The 14427-nt window shown below is 51.9% G+C and overlaps 5 protein-coding genes across 5 annotated transcripts; 4 read left to right on the top strand and 1 right to left on the bottom strand.

Moving 5' to 3' along the window:
• The first annotated feature begins 7734 nt into the window (after nucleotides 1–7734).
• Nucleotides 7735–8336, top strand: QC762_507170 (uncharacterized protein). Its single transcript, XM_062891140.1, has 2 exons — nucleotides 7735–7918; nucleotides 7985–8336. The coding sequence occupies exons 1-2, from the start codon at nucleotides 7804–7806 to the stop codon at nucleotides 8146–8148; spliced, it is 279 nt and encodes a 92-aa protein (XP_062742375.1). The 5' UTR covers nucleotides 7735–7803; the 3' UTR covers nucleotides 8149–8336.
• Nucleotides 8337–8591: 255 nt separating this feature from the next.
• Nucleotides 8592–9266, top strand: QC762_507180 (uncharacterized protein; the record flags this gene model as incomplete). The annotated part of the gene is made up of 1 exon (XM_062891141.1): nucleotides 8592–9266. One exon carries the CDS (start codon nucleotides 8592–8594, stop codon nucleotides 9264–9266), a length of 675 nt encoding a protein of 224 aa, XP_062742374.1.
• A 654-nt stretch (nucleotides 9267–9920) lies between these two features.
• On the top strand, nucleotides 9921–11196 carry QC762_507185 (uncharacterized protein; the record flags this gene model as incomplete). Its single annotated transcript, XM_062891142.1, has 2 exons — nucleotides 9921–10398; nucleotides 10466–11196. The coding sequence occupies exons 1-2, from the start codon at nucleotides 10167–10169 to the stop codon at nucleotides 11194–11196; spliced, it is 963 nt and encodes a 320-aa protein (XP_062742373.1). The 5' UTR covers nucleotides 9921–10166.
• A 498-nt stretch (nucleotides 11197–11694) lies between these two features.
• On the top strand, nucleotides 11695–12921 carry QC762_507190 (uncharacterized protein; the record flags this gene model as incomplete). Its single annotated transcript, XM_062891143.1, has 2 exons — nucleotides 11695–12032; nucleotides 12096–12921. The coding sequence occupies 2 exons, from the start codon at nucleotides 11695–11697 to the stop codon at nucleotides 12835–12837; spliced, it is 1080 nt and encodes a 359-aa protein (XP_062742372.1). The 3' UTR covers nucleotides 12838–12921.
• On the bottom strand, nucleotides 12837–14390 carry QC762_507200 (uncharacterized protein; the record flags this gene model as incomplete). Its single annotated transcript, XM_062891144.1, has 3 exons — nucleotides 12837–13326; nucleotides 13384–13614; nucleotides 13674–14390. 3 exons carry the CDS (start codon nucleotides 14388–14390, stop codon nucleotides 12883–12885), a joined length of 1392 nt encoding a protein of 463 aa, XP_062742371.1. The 3' UTR covers nucleotides 12837–12882.
• Between the last annotated feature and the right edge of the window lie 37 nt (nucleotides 14391–14427).

Below are 14427 nucleotides of genomic sequence, written 5' to 3'. Positions count from 1 at the left end.
TTTCTCCGCTCCGGGTGGAAGAGGCGCAACCAGCCCGGGGATCTTCCCAAACGCCACTGGAGCAGAGCGCCCTTTGGGAAGCAGCGTCCCAACACTTTTGCTCCCACAGCGGATGGAAGATCTGCACAGGGCGGCCTTTGATCCATCCCTGATGGTGCTCCAGCCGAATGACATTTGGATGACGGAGCTTGGCGAGCTTCTCGACTTCATTCCGAATTATTTTTTTCCAGTTCTCGTCTTTTTCCTTGCCCGGAGTGGGATTTCTCGCACACCCTTACCGCCCAGAGACTCCCATTCGCCAAATCGAGGGACTTGTAGATCTTGGTGGACGGGTTGGTGGTGATGGCAGAGATGATCGAGTAGTGGTGCACCTGCCGGATGGGCTTTCCGTCGAGATCCTTAGGCACGATGGGTGTGTTCCGCGTGGTCTTCTCGTACATATCCGACCGGAGCTTCTGATCGCGGGGCTCGATGAGGTGGGAGTTGAACTGACCGTTCGTGGCGGGCTTGGTGTGAATCGCGCGGAGGTCCACGCGGGTAGCGTCAGGGTGCTCGGAGATGCCGTCGCCCCAGACGAGGGCGAACTCTATCTTGGAGCCGATGACGAGGGTGGTGTGCCTGCGGTTGAAGGGCAGGACGTGGCGGCGGGGGTCGCTTTGGAGGCAGTATTTTTCTGGGAGGTCGGCCTTTTGTTGGCGGGGTCGTACATGTCGAGGTGGGTGGGGTGGCCGCTGGTTGCGTCCTCGACGAGGAGCTCGCCGCTGGGGGCTACTTTGAACCAGCACTGGACGGAGGGGAAGCCGGGGTCTTTGAGGATGATGTCGTTAACGCTGGCGAGTCGGCCGATGGAGGTGGGACATTCTTCGAACTTGGACTTGTGGCCGACTCGGACGACGAGGTAGGATCTGCCGTGGGAGGTGACGGGGAACTGGTAATTGGGGTTGTCTTGGACGATTTTGTCGGCCTCGCGGTTGAAAGGTCGAAGTGAGAAGAGAATGCTAACGGGATCCATGATGATATGTTTCTTGAGATGAAGCAGCTGTGAGTGAATGACAAAAGTAAAGGGGAAAAGCTAAGGATGGTCAACTGCCGCGGCCTGCGCGATGAATGTGTTGGAAGCCAGCTTTGCCAGACAGCATGATCCAGATGGTAAGCCTGATATTATTATATCTACAATCATACAGGGGTTTCTAATAGAATGATCATGACAGTTTGGACCAACCAGTGAGTTGATATTATTTTCAGTGTCTCGTTGACCGTCAAAGACCATCTTATGCAAGCCTCTTGGTTTCTTCTCCGTAAGATGCTACCACCCCAACCGCCTCATGAGACAGGCCTATCAGTGAGAGGCATACATTTTGGACAGTGCGAACAAGGTGTTTCAGCACTTGATAGAAGCCTTCGCGGAATGACAGTTGTTGATTTTGAGCGGGTCGATGATGCAGGTATACGGCAAAGTATGCCGTTTCCGTATTATACCCCTTGAAACAAGACAGTGGCTGCAGCCAACTCGCGAGCTCCTTGGCAGCCAGATTGAAGTGATAGAGAGCAAAGCTCCATCAGACACTTACGTACCTATTGAGAGCCATTTCTTCCGGGTCCAATGAATGCTGGCCAATTAATGATCGACAAATTCCTGGGTCGCTAAGAAAGCATAAAAGATACAGTTTGAGGTATAGTACCTTATTTTTTCACATTCACTTCGATCGGCCTCAGGCTTCTGGTCATCCTTAAAATGCATTTAAAAACAAGTGCCGGAATGCCATTCACGAGTCTGTTTTTGGGCAAATTATTTTACATACGATCATACCCAGTTGAAAGTACGGGATCCCGTCTGCTCTCCCCTGGTCAAACAGCTGAGGGCCAGACCAGTACTCAAGTCAGTGACGATTGGGGAATCCCTGGTGTTGTATGTTTTTGTTTTTTATTGTTGTACGCTCTTTACACTACTATATCTGGCCAGAACCCTAATCCTTCTTCGTATTTAGCCACGTTATGCGGCCCAGGTCACCACGACTCCAGTACCCACTACCCCCTTGCTGCCAGATTTTAGGCCTTTCACGAAACGACTCCTTCATTTCCTCGTATTCTTCCTCCGTATCCCTACCCACTGCTGTGTTGATATATTGTACTCTGCAGACGAGAGGTAATTGATCGAGGACTCCCCGAAGTCAACGTCGTGGGCGAGAACCTCGCGAGAAGCTATTGAAGGTGTCAGCGCAGGTGGGCATTTTGATTTGTGGTCGTTCCGAATCCAACACACCTTCGGCAAACCTTGCTTCAAAGTACTCGTATACAGCAGCTATCTGCTTATTCTCCCAAGGCGGATATCTAGAAAAAGAACTGTCTGTCTACACTCTCCAGTTGGGGTTCCCGAGGGAGCATATAGAACAGTTCGAGCCTGTAGAATGCTCGGCAAAATCGGAAGTACTCTAGAGGTGAGAGTCCTATCCTGGCTGATGTACTATGGGATGAAAGACGGTCCAAACCAGCCTTGGCAAAGTCGGTTGCAAACGTGTGAACTGCGTCGTGGGCCCGACTCATCTTTTGGAGCATGGTCCTTGGCAGAGATGACAGCCAGACAGCGAGAAACGACGGATGGCTATCCAGTTCGTCAAGCAAGCTGAGGACTGAGCTGGTGACGGGGGGACGGGCCAGAAGCTTGGCTTCCATCAAAGCAACTGCGTGTGGAAGGAGGGCCGGGGTGATTTGGCGACGGAGAATCGACGCCTCAATGCCATGGCTTTCCTTGTATGATGTGTAGAAATGGCGACATGTAAGGAGAGCAGGGGGGAGTGATTTGAGATGGTCGAGGTTTGCCAGAATGGCTCCTACGGTCTCGCAGGGCAGTCGCTGGATTGAGGGTCCGGGCATAGTTGCAGATGAGAAACGCGACGCGCTGTCCTGAGCAGCAATAATTGAGATATGAGTAGTGTAAGAAAATGCTGAAGGACAAGTCGAAAGTAGGCGCAACGCCGCGATGGTATTGTTTGCGACGGAAAGCTTTCCAGGTCTTGTCAAGTTAACTACCTAGGACCGGAGTTGGGTTGGATATTGGAGGAAAGGGTGGGGGCTGAGTCACCAGGTGACAGACTGCACGCCTCGAGTGGCTGCAACCTCGAGTGGCTGGACGCTTCGAGCAGCTGCATCCTTCAGGTTTGTCAGAGTAAAAGACAGGAGGGGTTGGAACCAACGACACCGCCTATTTATGGCACCAAGTCAGGAGCTCCTTTGAAGATAAATGGCCCACTTTGAAGCGGAGTTGGAGAGGGTACAGACCCAGTAGGTAGGTACATACAGAGAGTTCCGGTTTTTCTGTGATAAGACTGGTGGTGTTGAGGGTTAAAGAGGGTGTGCAATGCATCCAGACGGTACCTTCAGACCCAGGATTGGGCGGGTGGGTTCCGACAGCAACAAAAGCTCACCCTACCCAGCACCCCACGAGGTAAGCGCAAAGGCAAGGAATGATTGGGACCATCTGGCCTGTTTCAAAGAAATCGAGGCTCTGCTCTCTTGGCGGTTTGCCCGGCCGACTCAGAAAAAATAACAGCACAGAGGGCCATGCAGATTGCGGCCCTCCGTGAATCAAACCATTGGCTATGTACTCAGTAATGGTGTATCACATTGGTCACTGACTGGGCAGTTCACACAGCCCTGGTAAAGAAATGGTGTGCCAATCACACTTCACCACAGAAGGACGGCCGACATGGAGGCAGTATACAAGAAGCCCAAAGGTCTTTAGACTACGTCCTTTGACACAGAATTAGTCCCGTTATCATCTCTCCCGTCTCCTCGTCGCCTTCACACGCTGCGTTCCCAAAATGACTACACCGCCAGACCCGAATCAAGTGGCTGACCTACAACGAAGGTTCAGTGGCCTTGACGATAAGCTTCGACCTCTTTGGGGTTAATTACAGTCTCTGTGGGAAGAAGCAAAGGCAGTATGATGACCGGGTCGAACGGGAGCGAACGGCCGTCAAGAATGAGCACCGGCGCTGTCACGGCACTGGCGTGCCTGACCATACATATACCCATTGAGTGATCCAAGTCGGTAACTTGGATTGCTTGTAGCGTTTGATAGCAATCATAGCAGTGTGGTGCAGTGGGTCCGCTCTGCCGTGACAGGCGCAACCCTGTCTCAACGGTGACTCGCCGAAGAGGATATAGAACGAGAGAAACCCAGGACTTATCGAAGAATTAATAAGATAGATCCTAGGACCGATGCTATTCAAGGAGTTGAAAAAGACGCCCCATTTCCTGTCGAATTGGTCGAAAGTTATCCAAGGTTTGAGAAGCTCATGAGGAAGAACTTTTCTCCCAGTGTAGCAGAAAGCTCAAACACAGTCAACTCCAGCGCTCAGACCTTCGATGAAAACATTCAATCAAGTCAGAACTCACCACAACCAAGTCAGAGCAGCAGTCAAACAGGCGAGACCAACAGTCACCCGGGGGAAAGTAGAAGTCATCTAGATCAGAGCACCCAGCCAGACCAGAGCAATCGGCCCAATGGATTTGAGAGCCAATTCGTTGGTTGTTATCTAGAAGAGGGCCCAGAGGGCACATGTTCGCCCGATTGGATGATCAAGACCCCACTGCCAAAATATTAATTCCTTAACAGTGGGCCTCTTACCGACCGGGCAGTCAAAGGTCCCACTGCCAAGATATTATTATTATTCCTACTCCGTTCTACCCTAAAAAGAGTTTGTCGGTCCTGCTGATGTTATTTACATAGGAAAAACCGTGCCCTGAGGCCGGGTGAAAAGCCTATATCGGTAACAAATAGGAGACAGTCGTTGAAAAAAAGAAAATCCAGATAGTTGCAAAAATAAGAAAAGGCCCCAATAAGGCCTTGAGGGCTAGTTGTCCTCGACTTCCGCTCCGGCCGCCTCTTCCACCTCTTCCTCTTCCATCAACATTGCAGGACTTCATCCGTGAACGAGCACAGGAGGTGCTCTCAGATGACCATGGACGAGGCCTCCTTGTTAAAATGAGCGAAATATTTAGTGCCTACGTTGGTGAGCCAATGTGGAAGCAACGCCTTCGCTTCGCTTAGATGGAGGAGTGTTGCGGCGGAGGTATGTGTGATCAGCGACTGAAAAGGCAACACTGCAACTGACAAATGCTGCAGAGGAGATGTTTGTTGCCTCTGACTATGCCTCAATCCTTGCACTCGCCGCCAAACCAGCTTTGACACACGCCGATATCCGTCTCAAGACCCGCGTTGTCAAAGTCGTTTCTTCTACCTCGGAAGAGGACAAGTGGGGCGCAGTCTCCATCACAACTTCCGATGGAGACGTGTAGTCATTTGACGAGGTAGTTATTACAGCTCCTTTGGGGCTTCTAAAGCAACACCATGCCGACATGTTTGTCCCTGAACTCCCGCCTCGGCTCGTTGCAGCGATATCAAACATCTCGCTCTCTCAGCTGGAGAAAGTGTTCATCACGTTCCCTACCGCCTTCTGGAAGAACCATTTGAAGGATGGGGAGGAGTTTCCCAGCTCCACGAACTGGCTTTTCCCGCTGTACTCAACGTCGACGAACCCTTCCTCATGGCCACAAGAGATCTGGGACTTGTCTTCGTTCACTGCACCAAACAACCACCCCACCATATTTTTATACCTCTATGGGGACTGTTCGAGGCACATTGTCAATCTCGCACACGGCCGGACCGCATAACAGAAGCGCCGCCTGCTCAGAGAGTTCTTTAAACCCTATTACTCACTCCTTCTGGATACAACTCAGAAGACAAACACTATATCCCGAAGGCAATTCTCGCGACAGAATGGTTCAAAGATGAGCTCAGTGGCAATGGGAGTTACTGTAGCTTTCAGGTTGGTGTCGAAGAAGCTGATAAGGATGTAATGGCTATCAGAAATGGCTGTGTGGAACGGAGGTTATGGTTCTGTGGCGAGCATGCTGCGCCGTTTGAAGAGTGCGGCACTGTTGCTGGGGCGTACATGAGCGGGGAGAGTGTTGGGAAGAGAATTGTTGAGTTGTACCAGGGGCGAGCCAAACTGAGAAATAGATATAAGGAAAAAGTAGGTACCTTAAGTATTCCAGGCAAACGGTACCATGTCCAGCTGAACTGGTTACGTCAGTTTCAGCTCCCATGAGCTCCTATTCTGTCTGACAATTTCGGCTTCGAAGATCGGAGTAATAAATGTCCAGATATACAAAGAGTTATGCTTCATCATCATTCTGCCTGAGAGCTTGAAAGTACAAGCTCGATGTACCGATGTACCTATATTTTCTACAGCCCGTTTTATTTTCGATTTTTTTTGTCAGCGCTTATATGATTCAGGTTCATTGGAAGACTTAGGGGTGTGAATGTAGAAATAATGAAGAAATCTTCCTCGGAATTTGGCAGTATGTCTTCCAGAAACAGCATAGGATTTCTCTCGAAATGAGAGTCTGGCTGTTCATCAACGATTGGCCTTTGTCAATTACCTATAGACGATCGGCATACGAGTCAGGTAGTGCTCCGACAGCATGTGTCACATAGGGATGATTCCTGTGCTTTCCAAGAACATGATCTGGTTTACTCATCATAAGGTAGCGGACTGGCAAGCCATGACTCCCATCCTTGTATTTCTCTACGTGGTGGCATAATTCAGGACCTATTTTAACGCTGTGTTTTGAATCTTTCATCGATCCCACCCCCCAACTCTTTTAGTTTGGACATTTTTCGATGTCCAAGTATCACTCGGTCCGATTTACGAGCGTGATGCCTCACGATGATCTCATCGAATAGCTTCATCCTCAGTGTATGTCCGGGGAAGCCGGTTCATCAGTCTCATGTGATCTCAAGCCCATGCAGCTTCCAAAACCTGCTGCGATTTCTGAAGTGCTTGGTTATATCCGAGAGCTTACCCTCATTGCTGCGCCTCCAACATAGCTCACCGAAGGAAGCCTGACCTACCAAAAATGAGGCTCATTCGCTACCGGTTTCATGGGACCTGTGTTTGAAGTTGGGACGGATCCACATCCATGTCATATACTCTAATGCGTGGCAGGCAACAAAATTCAACGACAGTTTTTACGTAAAACAACTGATATGGAGGATTGAGGTTTCAAGCTGTCCTTGTCTGGTACTCTCAATCTTAAGTAACTGGGATTGCTGTTTGAACCGTCTCTCCCTCGTGTGGAAAGAGGTTGGAATGGCTTGATCAGTCCACACCTTTAGAGTAGGTACAAAAGATCAGCGCTACGAACTTTTGAGCAGTGTTTCTAACATGCAGTATTGCTGTATCTATCACTTCTTGCTTGATCATAGGTGGGGCCAAATCGTTTCGGACGCATGGCCAACAGAGCTATCCATCATCCGGCAACAGGCTTGAAATCCTCCAAAGACAATGCCTCCATCACGATTCTTCCTGAAACAGACAATCCATCGCCAGTGATCGTCACTATAACAAAGCCCGATGCCTGGTTCCGGGGCTGCCGGCTACCCTTGCAATACCACAAATGCGATGTTGTGACCCCAAAGTATATGTTGTCATCCCCGTTAAAGACCAACCCAACAGTCTTCATCGCAGACGCATGACCCAATCCTTTGACTTCAAGTTCGGTGAGAATTCCTTCAATCATGGCAAAACAATGCAACAGCCACAAGGGGTAAGGATCTGTTCCCTTACCTTCCATAGCCTCGGACTCGAGCCATCAACCTCGTCCTCACTCATGCCACGAAAAGAACAAAAGTATAAGTACACCACCCTCCCCTGAGTTTAGTCTCCTGTCCATAACACAACAATTCAACACCACCTCACCACCTCACCGACATCCCAAACCCAGCCCTCTACGGAAATGAACAAGTTCACCCTCCTCCTCCTCGCCACCGCCGCTGCCCTCACCAGCGCGCAATGCCCCCCCAACGCCCGCCTTTGCGGAAGCGACATCCTCCCCGGCGGAAGCCTTGCTTGTAAGTTCTTGTTTCTTCCCAATGCACTTGCATTAACTCAGCTGACACTGGTACCCAACCAAACAGGCGTCGGCAGTGAAACCGAGCTCGCGGTGATCACCCCGGCCGGCAACTCGCCCGCCAACTGCATCTTCCCTACCAATGAGGACGGCGTCCCCCAGGCGCGCGGGGCTTGCTGCTGTGCTGATGAGAGGTGCTTCGCCAATGGGCTTGCTGCTATTTGTGATTAGAAGGGTTTGTGTTGGGAGTTCTTTGGGAAGAGTAGGATTCGGTGGGTGATGAGATAGTAGGGAGCTTTTCTTTTGTTATTTGTGATTTGGTCGGGGTGTTTGTGGTGATGCGGTTGGCTAGATTCAGGGGTTTAGGGGGAGGGTAGACGTGGATGGGGTTTTGTTAGAAAAACCTAGGTAGAAAAGACATCGCTGTCGCCAAAGCTTTATGTTTGCCGAGTATGGGTACTACCTGATTGAAGATTCTAAGTAACTACCAAATAGGTACAAAGGTGGTGCGGGATGACCTAGTCTCGGTCGGAATATTGTCCTGATTTAGTAGCTCGAAGCGGCCTGTATACCTATGTCACGAGATTTATTTGTGAAGCCCTTCGCCTCAAGTGCAGAAATCTTCAGCACCTCAATTTATTTCCTCATTTATGCACACCAAAATATCTGCCATCATGAAGCTCTCACCACAGCTAATCCGCACAACTTTCACATCCCGGGGCTTGGCGCGCCCTTTCGTCTTGCTAGTCCATGTTAATCAACGCTCTATTACCCCGCAAACATCCTCCTTTTTCACCCTCCCATCCTCTCGCAGTCACTTGCATCGCCCATCATCATCATCATCATCATCATCATCATCAACAACAACAACAACCCACCACCCCACTCACTCCATCCACGCCACAATGCAAATATCCTGCCAATGCACCTCCATCTCCTTCCCCATAACAGGCCCCCTCCTGGATCTCTACCACTGCCACTGCCTAGAATGCCAAAAGCAATCCTCCTCCGCCTTCGGCACCTCAGCCATCTTCCCCTCTTCCTCGTTCACCATCCCGACCGAGATGCAATCCAAACTGTCAAAGTGGACACGCCCAACCAAAGAAGGCAGAACGATGGACTGTTACTTTTGCAGGGAATGCGGGTGCCGGATCTACCACCATATCCGTGAAGCTGATGGGACGCTCAGGGGTACTGTTTCTGTCAAGGGAGGGGTGATTGAGGGTTTGGAGTGGAAAGGGTCAAAACATATTTACACGATGAGCGCGGTGGTGGAGATACCTGAGGGTGTCGAGAGGTTTGAGGCGGCGCCGGGGGAGATGGTTGGACGCCGGGTTGAATCAAAGTAGGGACAAAGATGCACCTTACCAGGACAAACATAAATCATGAACTTAGAAGCTGTGAGGTGGTAGGTACCGAAGCTGTGATGTGGTAGGTACCTAAGCACGTGGCGACCCTGCAAACGAGGAACGGGCCGTCAAGACGACCGCTTGTGGTGATTGTTAGGTCTGGTGTGGCAAGGCCTGGTTTGTAGAATGCTTCTATTTGTCTTTCCGGTACTTTTGTTTGGCCTTGCCATGATGATACAGACAAGCCGCGGGTGCCAGAAGGAGCCTGGACAAGACTGGCATGACAGAAAGGTCAACAAAGGACAGTAAGTGTTTCAAGTAGCTGCTGATTCTCTTACTGGTCATCGGGACTGAGTGTATGGCGAGGTTTCTGTGTCTGTGATTGGGAACCGCAAATCGGCCCTCGGCACCGAGTGGTTCTCCCGCACCCGCGGGGCTGGGTCAACACAAGGCCTGGACGGAGCAATTACTAGAGGTCGCTGGAGCCATATACATATGGCCTGCGCCTTGACGCTGAAAGCAAATTCAGTGCCGGCCCGCTGGCAAATGCGCCAAACGCTTGCGCTAACCACCCCTGACGAACACTGTGTAACCTCCAAAGCGGGACCCTAACAGACAACCCCTGAGTTTCCCGCAAAGCACCCCCTGCTCCAGATAATGCCGTGTTCAAGTGCTCAAACACGCCTTCCCTAAATACCCTCATATAATGGCAACGTAACCGCGAGCAACATCGTGATGTGATGGAGATCAGCGAACCCACTATGCAACCATAGTCCCCGGGGCAGGTGAGTGGCCCCAGTGTCACATGGCGTCGCCAAAGTCTCTTATGCGAGAGAGATCCCCTCCCTCTTCTTTCCCCACGCGACTCTTTCACCCATCTCTGTCACGACAGACAATACAATGTTGCTCCTTGCCATCCTGGGCGCGGTTCTACCCGCTGCCGTAACGGCGATGGAGTTCTTCACCCCGCCAGCCTTCGGAACCAGGGGCGACTTCAGCAAGAACCCCACTTATGTTGAGTTGTCCACGGTTGATCTCCACTGGAGCGCTCCTCCCAAGGGCTTGCCCTATTCCGTGACGTTGTTCCAGATGAACGGAACCGAGACCACGGGACAGTTGGAGCATGTCACCCGTATGCGCACCTCCTACCTGACCTTGGCTTACCTGTCATGGCCATGCTAACAGAACTGCGTCCACAGGCAGTGTCGTGGAAATGACGGGATGGCGGTGGATTGTCGCGACGACAAAGGACCTGGACGTATCCAACATGTTCATGCTGATCATCTTCGAGGAGGGCACAAGCAATAATCTCGCCATGAGCCACTACTTCAACATTTCGAGACGCGGAGAAGGAATATCCAACTTTCAGCAGCCGTCCGAGACAACCACGAAGCTCCCGACCGAAACCACGGTTTTCCTCAGCCCCGGGCTGTCGACGACCACAGCAACAAGCGACGGGCCTGGAGCAACCTCTGATGCTGGTGGCACAACCAAAGATGAGTTCCCCAACCAGCAACCTGCGGGAGCCAGCCCAACTGGTCTGTCCACCAGTGCTGGCATCGGTATCGGAGTCGGAGCAACAGCTGTTCTCGCCATTGGTATTGCCATTGGTGCGTACTTTCTCGGTCGACGGCGAGGAGGTGCAAACGCGCAGGCTCAAAATGCCGAGGCGGTTGGGCCGATTGCTGGAAGTCCAGGTCAGGGCAGCGGCACACTTCACAGCGGTGCATCGACGCAGGCCGTTTCACCAGGAGCATATCACCATGCCGGACAGTATCCAGTCGAAGCCGATTATTACAGTCCAAAGATCGAGATGGATAACCGTCACTATATTCCAAACACCCATGTCCATGAGGCGTTTACCAACGAGAATCGAATCGAGCTGCCAGCCCAGGGTCAACAGCACACCGAGCTGAGCAACAGGCCATGACGGGGTGATTCGGAGGGTGGTGAGAAATGTGCGATGGAGCTTCTGTACATATTGTTGAGATTAATTTAGGTGGACATAGCCGCGCGAAATGATACCCGAGGGAGTTGGGGAGTTGCTGGTTGGTAATCAATTCACTCCCATCGTTATACCTTTTGGACTTGAGCTGCAGGTTCATGTTTAGTGAACGTCTCCGGGAATATTGTGCTTTTAACGTGGCGCTTTGCGTCATCACGGCAACGGAGATACGACAAATGTCTCCGAAAGACGTTGGCGCTCCGCCGTAGCCGGTCCGGACCCCGCACCTCCAAGCACTCACACATCACCAACGGGGAGACTGTCGCACTCGGCCCTCTCGGACTCTAAGCCGTTTATGTTCAGGTGTGACCTCGGCTTATAAAAGAAGACTGGCCACCCCTCACGGAGGTCTGCCCCATCAGTTCTCTTGCCTTGTCTCTTGTTCTGGTCTCTTGCCTTTCAACACCGAGTATCATATCCAAGATGGTAACCATTACCCCCACAAGCTCCCTAGCCGGAGACGTTCTCCTCTTTGAGGTGCCAGCGCCACGGGACGAGAAATGGATCGCTCAGCTCCAGGAACGATACCCTGGGCTGGAGATTCGGTGGCACACGTCTGAGTTGACCATGATGCCAAAGCCCCTACCGGATGAAGTGTACGACGGTGTTACTTTGTTGGTCGGGTTCATGCCTCACCCGGCCGAAAAGCTGCCCAAAGTCAGATATGTCCAGCTCATGTCTGCCGGAGCCGACAGGTGGATCACCAACGACCTCTACAAAAACCCCAATGTCACCTTCTGCACCGCCAATGGGACCCACGCGTACGTGTTTTGTTGAAGGGTGGGTGGAACCGTTTGGAATGACTGAACTAACAATGATTCCAGGCCCCAAATCGCAGAATGGGTCATTGGCACCTGGCTCATGGCAAACCACCAATTCCTCAGCTACGCCGAGCAACAAAAGAAGGCTACCTGGAACCGTCAGCCATCCCTCCACATTGAAGACTCGCCCGGCCTACGGATGGGAATCCTGGGGTACGGTGCCATTGGCAGGCACTGCGCGCGGCTAGGCCAGGCTCTCGGAATGGAAGTCTACGCCTATACCCGCAGCGAAAAAGCCACGCCCGAGGCAAGAAAGGATGACAGCTACGTTGTCCCCGGAACCGGAGACCCCGACGGTTTGATCCCGGCCAAATGGTATCACGGCTCCTCCAAGGAGTCAATCAACGAGTTCCTCGCCCAGAGCCTTGATCTGCTGGTCATCAGCCTGCCTCTGACAGACGCGACCAAGTACATCATCAGCAAAGAACAGTTTGATATTTTGGCCAAGAAAAAGACGTTTGTGTCAAATATTGCCCGGGGTCAGCATATCAACACGGATGATTTGATTGAAGCCTTGAAGGAAGGGAAGATCAGGGGTGCGGCACTCGATGTGGCGGACCCTGAGCCACTTACAGACGGCCACGCGCTTTGGAGCGCGCCCAATTTGTTTATCACGCCTCATGTCAGCTGGCAGACACCCCATCTGTTCCAGCGCATCCAGGCGGTTGTTGAGAGGAACTTGGAGGGGTTGAGCGGGCAGAAACCGACGTTGATCAATGTCATGAACAAGACGCACGGGTATTGATAGATTCTTTTTGTCCGGCTCCAAGTCTGTTATTAGAGTAGAATATTAACTTTGTGCGTGAAGGGTCAGCCTTTCACTCATGTGCTTCTTTGCTTCTCTGACCGCTGCCTCTACATCAAACCCCCAGCAGTGCTCTTGTCTTTGCTCAATGTCCGCCTTCATTTTCTCAAAGCTGTTCGGCTCCAGAAAGTCTGGAATCCGCCACTGGTAAAGATCAGCTGCTCTTCGGCTACTGTTGACAAGCCACTGATCTCGCTCACGCCTTTGACAATCGAAAGCGGCGAACACATCTTCCAAAGTCTCGACCGTCAATGACTGATGGGCGATAGATTCTTCGAATAGTGCCCCTAACACGGCAATGTCCTCCATGCAGAATCCTGCTCCAGAACCATGGTGAGGTGTCGATGCATGGGCAGCATCTCCAATGACCATGATCCTGCCGAAATAAAACTTGGAGAGCGGCCGATCAGCAACATCATACAATCCCCACTGCCCAAGATGTCAGTTTTCACCAGGGCATGCAATGTTGTGCCAATGCTAGCTTACCTTGTCCATCCTTTCCTTCGTCATCTCCAGTAACCGCCGCACAGAGCCATTGAACCCAGCCTGCTCAAAGTCCCTCAGTGCATCCGCCTTTGTAGCCGGCAGAGTCAGGCTGGCTGGCCCCTCTTGAGGCCACATCTTGCCATCTTCATCCGTAACAAACGCCACCAAGTTCAAGAACTGTTCGCTCTGTCTGTGAACCGGAAACGTCAGCAGATGCCTATTCAGGCCCATCTATTCATCCGTCAGCCTTTTCCACAGCATCACCAATGCCAAAACATAAAAAGCCATACCCACAAACTCGACACTCCAGCCCTATCATCCCCCACCGCCTCAACCGCCTTCCCCCACGGCACCAAACACCGATAGGCATACTTCCCACTGTACCCACACTTACCCCTCTCCCTCCCCTCCCCCAACATCCCCATCAACACCTCTCTCACCTTGGACTTGACCCCATCACACCCCACCACCCCATCCGCCCCCGCCTCTGTCCCATCCGCAAACACAATCCTCATCTTCCCATCAAGACATACCACATCAACAACCCTCTTCCCAAACATTATCCTCTCCTTATCCGCCAGCCCCCCCAAAACATCCAACCACTGCCCCCGATGAACAGCCGCATGCCCCCTGCCATTCCCAGCGGTAATCACAAACTCCGGCTCTAGCGTTTCACCTCCTCCCTGTTTAGTCCCATCAAGAAACTCAATCCATACCCTCTCGTCAACTCCCTTGCCCTCCTGAACAAGCAACTCTTTTCCTTGATGGGAGGGGGTGCCGACAAAGGTGGCTGTTTTGTTGAATATCTCTACTAGTCTCGGATCGATGTATTCCAAGGCCCGGACGGCGTTGGGACCAAAGCCGAGACCTGCGCCGAGTTCAGTCAAGGAGGCGGATTGCTCGTAGATTGTGTGGGGGATGGCGAGGGCCGAGAGGCGAATGGAGAGTGTGAGGGAGGTTATGCCTGCTCCGATGAGGGCTAGGTGGGGGAGGGGTGGGGATGACATTTTGGGTTGGGTGGATGGGTGGGAAATAGTGAGATGG

Source organism: Podospora pseudocomata, chromosome 5, assembly GCF_035222375.1.
Source record: "Podospora pseudocomata strain CBS 415.72m chromosome 5, whole genome shotgun sequence".
Lineage (NCBI taxonomy): Eukaryota > Fungi > Ascomycota > Sordariomycetes > Sordariales > Podosporaceae > Podospora > Podospora pseudocomata.
Note: the sequence above shows the minus strand (reverse complement) of the source record. Positions and strands in the feature narration are given on the sequence as shown.

Excerpts from the sequence above, each read along its gene's own strand:
- QC762_507170 (XM_062891140.1), top strand. The coding sequence starts at position 7,804 with ATGAACAAGTTCACCCTCCTCCTCCTCGCCACCGCCGCTGCCCTCACC. Across the intron at positions 7,919-7,984 it reads CCCCGGCGGAAGCCTTGCTT|GCGTCGGCAGTGAAACCGAG; the intron begins GTAAGTTCTTGT and ends CCAACCAAACAG.